The sequence below is a fragment of the Myotis davidii genome, unplaced genomic scaffold (genome assembly GCF_000327345.1).
Source record: "Myotis davidii unplaced genomic scaffold, ASM32734v1 scaffold327, whole genome shotgun sequence".
NCBI lineage: Eukaryota > Metazoa > Chordata > Mammalia > Chiroptera > Vespertilionidae > Myotis > Myotis davidii.
In genome coordinates this window covers 3,586,966-3,598,724 of record NW_006298628.1, presented here as the reverse complement: position 1 = coordinate 3,598,724, position 11,759 = coordinate 3,586,966, and the positions used below count along the sequence as shown (strand labels likewise).

The following is an 11,759-nucleotide window of genomic DNA, read 5'->3' as shown; positions in this document are numbered from 1 at the left end:
GATACGGAGCCCCAACCCCCCCTGATGGGTCCTGCTCTGTGCGTGACAAGGGCCAGTGCCCCAACCCTCTTATTGGCCCTGCTCTGTGCATGACAGGGGGTGGCTCCGCAACCTCCCCATCGACCCTGCCTTGAGTGTGACAGGGTGCGGTGCCCCAACCCCCTAATCGGCCCTACGCTGATTGTGACTGAGGGTGGCATCACAACTTCCCAATCCGCCATGCTCTGTACATGATAGGGGGTGGCTCCCCAACTCCCCAATCGGCCCTGCTTTGAGCCCGACCAGGGGCTGCACCTAGGGATTAGGCCTGCCCTCTGCCACCCGGGAGCAGGCCTAAGCCAGCAGGGCGTTATCTCCCAAGGGGTCCCAGACTGCAAGAGGGCACAGGCCAGGCTGAGGGACCTCCCCTTCCCCCCGAGTGAACAACGTTTTGTGCACCGGGCCTCTAGTCTATATATATATAAAAGCCTAACTGACCGTTATGACAGGATGACCAGATGGTAGCTATGATGCACACTGATCACCAGGGGGCAGATGCTCAATGCAGGAGCTACCCCCTGGTGGTCAGTGTGCTCCCACAGCCAACCTCCCATGGCCGACCAACGTCCTGTGGTCCCTCCCCTACAGCTGGCCAGCCAGCTGGCTGGCCGGCCATAATTGGCCCCAATCAAGACTGGGCGAGACGGCCCTGATCAGCCCCTGATTGCCGGCCAGGCCGAGGGACCCCACCCATGCATGAATTCGTGCACTGGGCCTCTAGTAGAATATATATTCAGGTTGAATATTCATTTTTCTTTGTATTTAATAATTATTGATTAAATGTATTTCTTTAATATCAGATTTCAAATGATTGAGGTGGCTCTAAGATGTTTTATGCGCTTTGGATGATCAAATCATTGGTATTCCCTGTGGCTCCTTTCAAAAGTATGGAATCACTGTTCCATTTAGATTGAGCAGATAGTGTCTTGTCTTAATGATAGAGGTATTGACATGAATTAATCTAAAAGAACCAATTTACATAGTAAATTGGGCAGGAAGCATGAATTTTAGATTAAACAGGTTTAAGTTTTGTTTAAAATATATTTTATCGATTTTTTACAGAGAGGAAGGGAGAGGGATAGAGAGCTAGAAACATTGATGAGAGAGAACCTGCACACCCCCTATTGGGGATGTGCACACAATCCAGGTACATGCCCTTGACCGGAATCAAACCTGGGACCCTTCAGTCCACAGGTCAGTGCTCTATCCACTGAGCCAAACCGGTCAGGGCTTAAGTTTTTATCTCATTTTTGCTACTTAACTAATTGTGTGATCTTGGACAAGTTATTTAACTTTGCAGCCTGTTTCCTCATCTGAGCAAATAGAGACAATACCTACCTTCAAGTTTATAAATACTTTAAAAACACAATAGCATGTTATACATCCTATATAATAAAAGGCTAATATGCAAATCGACCGAACGGCTGGTCACTGTGACACGCACTGACCACCAGGGGGCAGATGCTCAGTGCAGGAGCTGCCTTCTGGTGGTCACTGCACCAGAAGCCAGACTCACAGCTGGTGAGTGCAGCAGTGGTGGCGGGAGCTTCTCCTGCCTCCACAGCAGCACTAAGCTGTCAGTTGGACATCCCCTGAGGGCTCCTGGACTGCAGGAGGGCGTAGCCCAGGCTGAGGGCCCCCCCCTCCCCCATGTGCACAAATTTCATGCACCTGGCCTCTAGTTTAATAATAAATGTTTATTTCCTTTTCTGTTTTTATCTTCATGTAGTGGTCATTTGAGACTAATAATAAAGTTGAAGAACTTTCTAAGCAGTTACCCACCCTAAACATGACTTTAAGTTTACTTTAGGATTAGTCTGCTGTGTACTTTAGTAAAAACTATATTCTCTCCATCGCCAGGAGGAGTATTTGAGAAAGGAAGGATTGATTTAAACATTGTAAATAGCCTGTCGAATTAGTGTCTTAAGGACATATTTTTGATAACTTGTACTTAACATTTCCCTAAAAGTGGTTTTCATTTATCTTCAATCACAGGTACAGGAACCTTAAAGATAGATTTTGTTGGAGAACTGAATGACAAAATGAAAGGTTTCTATAGAAGTAAATATACTACCCCTTCTGGAGAGGTACGCTATGCTGCTGTCACACAGTTTGAGGTATGGTATTCTTTTCTGAAGTATTGCGATATTAAATGAGATATTCCGATAAAGGTTTATTCTATTATTTGTGTGATTATTTGTTGCTAGGTGCCTTTGGCCATACTTATATTTATGATTTTAGATTTTTATTTTATATTCAGCCAATTATTTTCATTATAAGAGGGAGGGAAACAGCATTACTATTAATTTAGTAAGAAAAACCACAGGCATCAGATACTAAGGATAATTTTAATTAAGAAAGGTACATAGGGTCCCCCGAACATCTCCAAGCGGACTAAGGAGTCCATGTTGGGGAACTTGGCAGTGGCGTGACGGGGACCTAGGGACCTGCCGTGGGGCCGCCACCAGCGGAGCCAGCGCTTCGACCTCGGCCTGAGGAAACCCCTTTTCAAGGAGAAATGAAGAAGAAAACTGTCTTTACCTTAAATGTGGGAGATCAGGAGTATGAAGATATGGAAGGTGAAGAAGACAAAGATAATACTGCTACCACTGGTTTGTTGTACAGTGAAGCTGACAAATGACCAATATGTCTTAATTGCCTATTAAAGAAGGAAGTTGGTTTTCCAGAAAGCTGTAATCATGTCTTCTGTATGACCTGTATTCTTAAATGGGCAGAGAATATTTTTACATAGATTATTTGATTTCTTCTTTATATCAGCCTTGTTGGATAACCAGAGCAGATGTAATAGTGTCCTTCCATTTTACAGATGAGGAAATTTGTTTATTTGCATTCTATAACTTGGCCAAAGTTCATAGCTTAAGGTGCAGAAATGAATTTAAAACTTCACTTTCTAATTTAGTATGAACTAATTTCAGAATCTGAGTTAGAGATATTACTGAATTTCTTCATAGATTTTAAATGATTAAAAACCAGAACATTTCAGACTTTATGTATTTATTATGTTGACTCCATTTGGGCCTACTTAAGTAGATCATGGTACTGGTACATTGAATATTCATTATGAGGCCCATTGTTATGGATTGTGAAATAAAAATTTATTGTCATACTAATTAAAAAAAAGAAAGGTACATAGTATAAAAGCAATTCAAGTATTGAAAAATTACCTGCATGTATTTGCGCACGCACGCGCGCGCGCGTGTGTGTGTGTGTGTGTGTGTGTGTGTGTTTGCATATACACATTCTGAGCTCTTCTTCAGGAACATCAGCTAACAATAGGTGTAACTCTAGTGTCTATCACTCAGATGTGCCTTTGATTGCTTTCATCACTTCATCCTTTGAATATTTCAGAAACCTTTAAATTTTGTTATTTGTATCATTCATTTAATTTCCTCTAGTATAAATTTATTTCTGTACTGCTTCTCCTAATTTAAGTTTTTTATACTACCATTTCTTTTCTTACACTCTACTTACTTTGCAAATGTCTTATTTATTCTTTGATAGAATTTTTATAATTTAATATTTTGAGAGTGCAATCAGCCATCTAATATTTTTCCTCTTTAGAAAACCTTTTTCAGGGTTTCTCTACTTCTGCATATTTTGTTACTTCTTTTCATGACACAGAATATTGTCATCATTGGGGTTTTTTTCTGTTTTGTTCTTTTATTTAAATCCTTCCTTTTGCAGCTGATATTCTACTGAACCACTAAATTTTATTTGGCTTTAACAACTGTGCTCTGTTTTTACGTTTAAAGAAAGAATGAGGTCTATTTAAGTAGGTCAAGTGGTGACAGTTTTATGTTTAGTATATGGAAATGCCATTGAACAAATTACCTGCTTAGAATTGATAGAACGTCTGTCTTTATTCCCATTGCTAACATTCCAGATAAAGAACAAAGTACATCAAAGATTCTGAAAATATTTTTACTTTTGAAATAAAAACCAGAGAGGCAACCTATCACATTTTCCCAGTTCTGAATCCTTACAGTATACTATTGACTCTCCCTATGCTCTTGTTGTGTTAACATTGAGCCATTTGCATTACAGTTTTGAAATATTTTTATTAAAAAAATATAATTATAGCCCTGGCCAGTGGGGCTTGGTTGGAGCATCGTCCCATACACCAAAAGGTTGTGGGTTCAATTCCTGGTCAGGGTACAAACAACAAGCGCTATTACTCTAGAAGAGTGATTTTCAACTTTTTTCATCTCATGGCACACATAAACTACTAAAATTCTATGGCACACGAAAAAATACGTTTTTTGCCAATATGGCAAAAAATGGGTATAATTTTTATTTATTCACACAGGACAGCTATTGTTGTGTTGGCTGTTACCTTTTCTTTATTTGATAATCTAAGGAAAAAGAGGTCAGTGCCCTTGATTAAATAGCCAGGTACTGCATGTTTTAAAAATTCTTGGGACACACTGGTTGAAAATCGCTATAAATTGTTATGATCTGTAGAAGATCTAGTTCCTTACTATGTGGCAATGATAGTAAGCCTTGTGTTTCTTTGTAGTCAGTGCTTAGCTTGTTGCCTGGCACTGAGTAGAAAGTAAATATTTGAACAAGTGAATGAATGATAGAAATAGAGAGGGAGAGATGGCAGTTACTTTGTGAAATAGACTGCTAGGGTAATCAGTGATACTTACATTTTATATTCTTTTCTTTTCTTTTTTGAGGCTACTGATGCTCGGAGAGCTTTTCCTTGCTGGGATGAGCCTGCCATCAAAGCCACTTTTGATATCTCATTGGTTGTTCCTAAAGACAGAGTAGCTTTATCAAACATGGTATGTATGTGTTTGTAAGTATATTTAAATTTTGAATTTTAACACATTTGGTTTACTAATTAGATAGGGTAGCATGAAACCACCCAACACACTGCTTCATAGATAATAGTTACACAAATGTTAGTTTTATACTTCCAGTAAGCCCTCTTTTTTCTAGTTGCCTTATTTGGAGAGTTTTCCACCTCATGGGAGGAGGCTAATATATTAAACTAAAATATTCATTTACAATTTAGTATGAATTTATCAAGTCTGTTTTTGAATAAGTCTTCCTTGGAAGAAAGAACAGAGAGATCTTGGGGAAACTGAGAGCCTGAATAGGAAAAAGGGGGAGAACACCAAAGGGAAATTAGGAACTCCAAAGGTATAGTGATTTCTTCAGAAATTTGCTTAGAGCTAGTCTTAGTACAGAGAATGCTCTAAATCTAAAAATCTGTTCCCTTTGAAATGTAGACTTCACAATTGCATTAATAATTATTGTCTCCTAGCCTTATTTCACTTAAAATGTATTGAGCTCTGTCTTAAAACATCCCAGTGCCTGGCATATAATAGACATTCAAAAAAAGTTGTTTCTTTTTACTCATTCTTTTAACGCATTAGTCTGGAACTTTTTAATGTAACTGCATGATCAAATCACTTTCCTTCTTAATAGGAAAGGTTTTGACAGCATAAAAGCACTGGGTGAATTGGCATAGATAAGTTCTGGAAATGGGGAAGAAGAGGCAACAAAGCCTACAGTTTTTGACTAATGTTTTCTCTATATTTAATGTAAATCTGTTTAAATTTTTTCTTTTCTTTTCTTTTTTTAGAATGTAATTGATCGGAAACCGTACCCTGATGATGAAAATGTAGTGGAAGTGAAGTTTGCCCGCACACCTGTCATGTCAACGTATCTGGTGGCATTTGTTGTGGGTGAATATGACTTTGTAGAAACAAGGTCAAAAGATGGTGTGTGTGTCCGTGTTTACACCCCTGTTGGCAAAGCAGAGCAAGGAAAATTTGCGTTAGAGGTAAATGTACTTGAAGAGGATTGTTCCAACAGTCCATAACTCCAGGTTGGGGAATTTACATTTCTGATCAATTATTAGTACATTTATTTATAACTTAAACTGAAATTTGTTGTGCTACTTTGGTTTTATTTGTAATAGAATTTTTGAAGTACCAACCTTGCTGTTGCACTAACATTTTATGAGATAATGATTAAGAGAATATTGGAGTAGAATTTATTTACCCAGAGAGTGAGTGGGAAAATACGTAATTACATTTTTCATACCAAGTTAGATATAACTAAAGTTTGGCCAGCAGATACAAAGCTTGGGGCTCACACAGTCTTTGAACATAGGGCCCCTGGGATTGATTTCTAGTAACTTGAGATGATTTGGCTTGCAACAGGATTCCTTTGTGCATTTCTATATGAATTCCAATAAAATATTTATTAGATGGTTTTTTTGTTTATACTTTTATAGGTTGCTGCTAAAACCCTGCCTTTTTATAAGGACTACTTCAATGTTCCTTACCCTCTACCTAAAATTGATCTCATTGCTATTGCAGACTTTGCAGCTGGTAAAGTAAATTTCATTTTATTGCTGAATTGTAATAACTTTTTTTGATTTTGTGATTTTTGGGGAAGAAGTATGTGTATATATCAATAAATGTTTATATTTATTTTATGAAGGTGCCATGGAGAACTGGGGCCTTGTTACTTATAGGTACGTTAATGATGCATTACCCTGCCTTATCTTTTCAATCACTGATTTCATAAAAGCTTCACTCATAATCACAGTTGAGTATCTTCTGCTTTATGATCTACCATAAATTTTCCTCCCTCCCCTCACTTCTGTGCACATTTCAAAAATGTGGATGAACACCCTCTGGTGCTACTATCTGAGATTGTATGATTTTTAGTAAGCATCTGGCATTAGTAACATTTTTAGATATATTTTGGGCTCAGTTTCTCAGTTTGGTGCCTTCTGTTCCTCTCAGTAGTTTCATAGTTATTTATCCAGCTTGCCGAACCTTCACTGATTTAATATTTTCTAGCCAAATTTTTACATGTCTGTCACTACATTATAAACATGTGGGTTATATAATTTTTGAAGCAGGGTCTATAAACAAGTTTTTGCCTTCTACTTGCAATTGCCTTCTTTGATTAGCTAAGTTTTAGACAACCTTCTTAGTTCTTTTTAGGATTGTGAAATGCATCTTCCCCCCACTTGGCACTCCCATTCTTTTAATGGAAGAATTGTCTTCTCTCTAGCATAGTAATCCCTAAATCACTAAGACAAAGTTTTCCCAAAATTTCAGGCAACTGTCCTATCAATAACCTGATCATTAAACTTGTGTCAAAGCTTTGTCTTCTGTTTTATGACTTCTACTGATGTAGTCTTTAATCTTCCTGGAAATTTTTTATCCTTTATAAGAAAATGTTTTCTTGACATTTCTAAAGCCTAATTTGACCATCTTATTTCCTATTTGAATCCCCCTTCCCTACTTGTGCATGTTTTTATTGTAGTACTTTTATTGTTTAATTATTTTATTCTTTTTTTTTTAACACAGGGAGACTGCATTGCTTATTGATTCAAAAAACTCCTGTTCTTCATCACGCCAGTGGGTTGCTCTGGTTGTGGGACATGAACTCGCCCATCAATGGTTTGGAAATCTTGTTACTATGGTATTTAATATTTTTAAGTGCTCAAATATATTTATCTTCATCCTGCTGCACATTATTTTGGCTACATAATATTTGAGGGATGCCTGTAACATTGTGCCACAAAAATAAAATGAGTGTCTGCCCCCTGAGAGGGAGGTGACCGGTAGCAGTGATCAGGGGACAGGGCCAGCCAGCGGGCAATGCCAGGCCGCCCACCAAGGAAGGTACCAGTGGGTCCCCTGATTGCCCCAGTCATCCCTGATTGCCCCACCTGCAGGTCGCTCCACCGATGGCCCTGATTGCCGGCCAGGCTTCGGGACCGTACCCTATATATTGGGAACAGTCTCTTAGAGATAAACATTAAAACCTGGCAAGGCTGCTCTAACACTGAAAAAAACAGGATGATGCAGCAATGCCATGCATGGTATCTGGCTTGCACCTTTTGTGATCAGCCCTGATTCTGACACTTATAACTGTGTGACAAAGCCAATTACTTAACTTCTCTCTGCTTCAGTTTTTCCACCCATAAGATGGGGGAAATGGTATTACTGCCTCAGAAGGATCATGCTATGAACTACTTTTTATAATCAGGGCAAAAATAATGTAGCTGCCCATAAACAGCAAGATGGCTTTCACCTGTATGAAAAGTATGGTCACTGGTACATGCAGCATCCTGGATTGCAAGTGGGATGTCCAACTGCCGGTTTAGGCCCGGCTCAACCGGCAGTCAGACATCCCCCGAGGGCACAGACCTGGCTGAGGGACCCTCCCTACACACACATGAATTTCGTGCACTGGGCCTCTAGTTTGATTATATTGAAATGTTTTTAGGGATCAGTTTTTTTCATTGTCTAAAATGTTATGTTGAAATTTGATAGAAATTCAAGCAAAGAAATTGCAGAATTAGTGTAAATACTGGTAAATACCATCTAGAACAGCCAATTATGTTAAAGCTTGGGAGCACAGGGTTTATTAAGTGAACTGGAAGTACCTCTGCAAAGGAAGAACTGGAGATTCTGGCGTCAGCCAAATCCCTGATGGCTTTTTAGGCTGCCAAAGAGCAAAACCTGACTTGGATGTTAGTTGAGACCATATGTCACAGAAATAAGTAAGAAAGTAAGATATGTAGCAACTGTGACATGTCTGAGAGAGTTTCTAAAGGAAGTCAGCCCTTGAAAGTAAACCCTTTCCTTATACTTTGGATGATTAAAATTTTACTTACGGGTGAAAAAAGGTTTTTTGAAATATAATTTTATGTGGATTTAAGTATGCTCGTACCTCTGTTCAGATATGTACAGAAATGTTCTTTTCTGCTTAATGCAACAAGTTTGTTGTTACTAAACAATTTTTTATTTTTTTGCTCAGACTTTCAGCAGACTTTATTTTTTCTGATTTTATTTTGAAACTACCAGTAATAACTTTTAGTTGGGGAAATGTGTGCATTAATATATTGATTTTAGGCAGCTTTTTTACCTGGTTTGAGTAACTATTCTAGTTATTAGATACCCGTTGTTTCAATAACTGAAATTCAAGGGCTTGAAGATAGGTTGGAGAATAACTAGCTATGTAGCAGCTATCTTAATGGAGGCTAGTAGTTAAATAACTGTACAAAACAAATAGCCACTTATCACTTAATGTTGGAAAATCTTGGTCTTTTCAGAATTTTAAAATGCCTTTTTGTTTTTTACCATTGCATTAGTCCTTTAGCATTTAGCATGGATTCATATATTTTTTTCATAAGAGGTTTAATCAACTTTAATGAAAATTAGATTAAAATATCTAAAATGTGCTTTTTAAAAAAAAAAGTTGATTTTTTTGACCCATTATATTCTTTGTCCATTCTCCTGTTAATTCTTAACAGTTGAGAATTTTCTGTTCCATAAATGTTTACATACTGTTAATTACGGAACTACTTGCTGCCATTCTCTTACTCTCACCCAGTTCTTATATGAGCAGTACTGCTTTCTATTCACCCAGAAAGTTTAACTCACCCATAAACAATGATTTTCCTCAGCCATTATGGAAAGTTTCCAGTTTTTCTTGTTTGGTCCTAGTAGCTTTCTGGTTCTTTTTGAGGGTTTTTTGTTTTGTTTTGGTTTTGTTGTTGTTTTGTTAATCCTCATCCTAGGATTTTTTTTCATTAATTTTTAAAGAGAGTGGAAAGAAAGAATATCCTCGGGTGAGGATTTAAAAAAAATCACTGGAAAAGAAAGAAGGGAGGGAGGGAGGGAGGAAGGAAGAGGAAGACATCGATTGGTTGCCTCCTGCATACTCCCAAACCAGGGCCAGAGATGAAACCTGTAACCCAGGTACGTGCCCTTGACTAGGAATTGAACTGGCAACCCTTAGGTGCATGTGCTGATACTCTAACCACTGAGCAAGGACGTGTGTGTGTGTGTGTGTGTGTGTGTGTGTGTATGTGAGAACTCTTTATTAAATTTTACATGACAATATAGGAGATAATATAGGGGGGAAAGCCTACATTTATCCACTCTCTTCCCCTTTCTATATAAGGGCTTTCCCACTTATTCCCCCCTCCTTCCTCTGTTTATACCTTTGGTAGTAAAATGTTACTTATTAATGTTTTGAAATGTCTCTTAGGCATAATGCTAACATCATCCGTTGGCCTTTCTTGGAATCTCTTTTAGGCATCTCTTTAGTTCAGATATATGAATTGTTGCTCTGGCCTGTATGTCTCAGTGGGTTGGAGCATCGTCCCATACACTAAAAGGTTGTGGATTCAAACCCTGGTCAGGGCAAGTACAGGAGACAACCAGTCGATGTTTCTCTCTCTCTCTCTCTCTCTCTCTCTCTCTCTCTCTCTCTCTCTCTCTCTCTCCTCTCTCTGACTCTCTCAAATTGGTAGAAACATATCCTCAGATGGGGATTAAAAACAAAAACAAGAGATGTGAGTTATTTACTAATTTTTTTGAATTTTCATTAAGTTGGCAATTTTAGAGTATAGTGGAGGGGACATGAGAGTTTTTCAAATGAATGGAATGACAAGTATTTTGTTTTCTTTACATATTTCTCTTTTGTTTTTAGGAATGGTGGACACATCTTTGGTTAAATGAAGGCTTTGCATCCTGGATTGAATATCTGTGTGTAGACCACTGCTTCCCAGAGTATGATATCTGGACTCAGTTTGTTTCTGCTGATTATACCCGTGCCCAGGAGCTTGATGCCTTAGATAACAGCCATCCTATTGAAGTGAGCCATAATTTCAACCATTACTCTCATTTTTAATGAAGTAATTTGTTACAGAGATATTTAAAACTCTGAAAATTGCATGGGTGATTCACTTGTTTTTATACTTTATATTTCCAGTCTTGAAAACCTAGCAAGACTGGTCTAATTATGTTTCTTCTTAAGATAGACACTATAAAAATTGATCTTTGTAGAGTCAAGTACTATGTACCCTTAAGCATTCATTAAATACATTTTTATTGACTAGTATGGGAGAACCATACCTATTGAATAATATGCATAGGGGAACATTATCATTCCATTGTTTGTTTCAAAGAAAATTCTGAACATATTCTTTTATTGTCATTATCTGTTTATATATATTTTTTTAATTTTCTTGACTTAGGTTATGGTTATTTCAGCTAGTTTATATGTATAAATTTTGCCTTCAAAGAACTAGACTTATAGTCTACTTTGACATATTTAACCAAGGCCCAAATAATTGTAAACCATAAAGAAAGTGTTTTTCATCTCTCTCTTCTCCACTCCCACTCACCACCACCACCAATAAACAGATTCATAGTGACTTACCTCCCAAGCAAAGCAGAGCCAAGACTGGACCCTAAGAGTTGACGGGGATCATGTTAAATATTTTTTTTAAGGATCATCATTATACATTATGAGGCAGCCAAAGGCAGAAAAGTATCATATTAGTTAGAAGTGTTTTCCTAGAAAGCTTTTTATGTAATTCAGTATTATAGGTTGTCTGCTTCCTGTCATAACCTTGAATTAATTGTCTGCCAGGTCAGTGTGGGCCATCCTTCTGAAGTTGATGAGATATTTGATGCTATATCATATAGCAAAGGCGCTTCTGTCATCCGAATGCTGCACGACTACATTGGGGATACGGTAAAAAAGCAATTTTAAAAGTTTTCTATTCTTTTATGGTGAAAAAATATCAGATCTTAATTAGATTAAGTTCCTAAGTAAATTTTTTTTTTTTGCATCCAGAATATTACACTACTGGATTTTCTTTATTAGTATTTTTTTAATATTGACTCTTGTGATCTCTTAGGTCA

General features: G+C 37.7%; 1 protein-coding gene across 1 annotated transcript in view; it reads left to right on the top strand.

The window, feature by feature from the left end:
* NPEPPS (aminopeptidase puromycin sensitive) overlaps nt 1–11,759 on the top strand; it is an 84,672-nt gene that overhangs the window by 33,364 nt on the left and 39,549 nt on the right. Inside the window, exons 3-10 of the mRNA XM_015570786.1 lie at nt 2,035–2,156; nt 4,740–4,847; nt 5,654–5,854; nt 6,311–6,407; nt 6,520–6,553; nt 7,401–7,515; nt 10,540–10,704; nt 11,485–11,589. Coding sequence (XP_015426272.1) covers nt 2,035–2,156; nt 4,740–4,847; nt 5,654–5,854; nt 6,311–6,407; nt 6,520–6,553; nt 7,401–7,515; nt 10,540–10,704; nt 11,485–11,589 — 947 coding nt within the window. The remainder of the gene's footprint in view (nt 1–2,034; nt 2,157–4,739; nt 4,848–5,653; nt 5,855–6,310; nt 6,408–6,519; nt 6,554–7,400; nt 7,516–10,539; nt 10,705–11,484; nt 11,590–11,759) is intronic.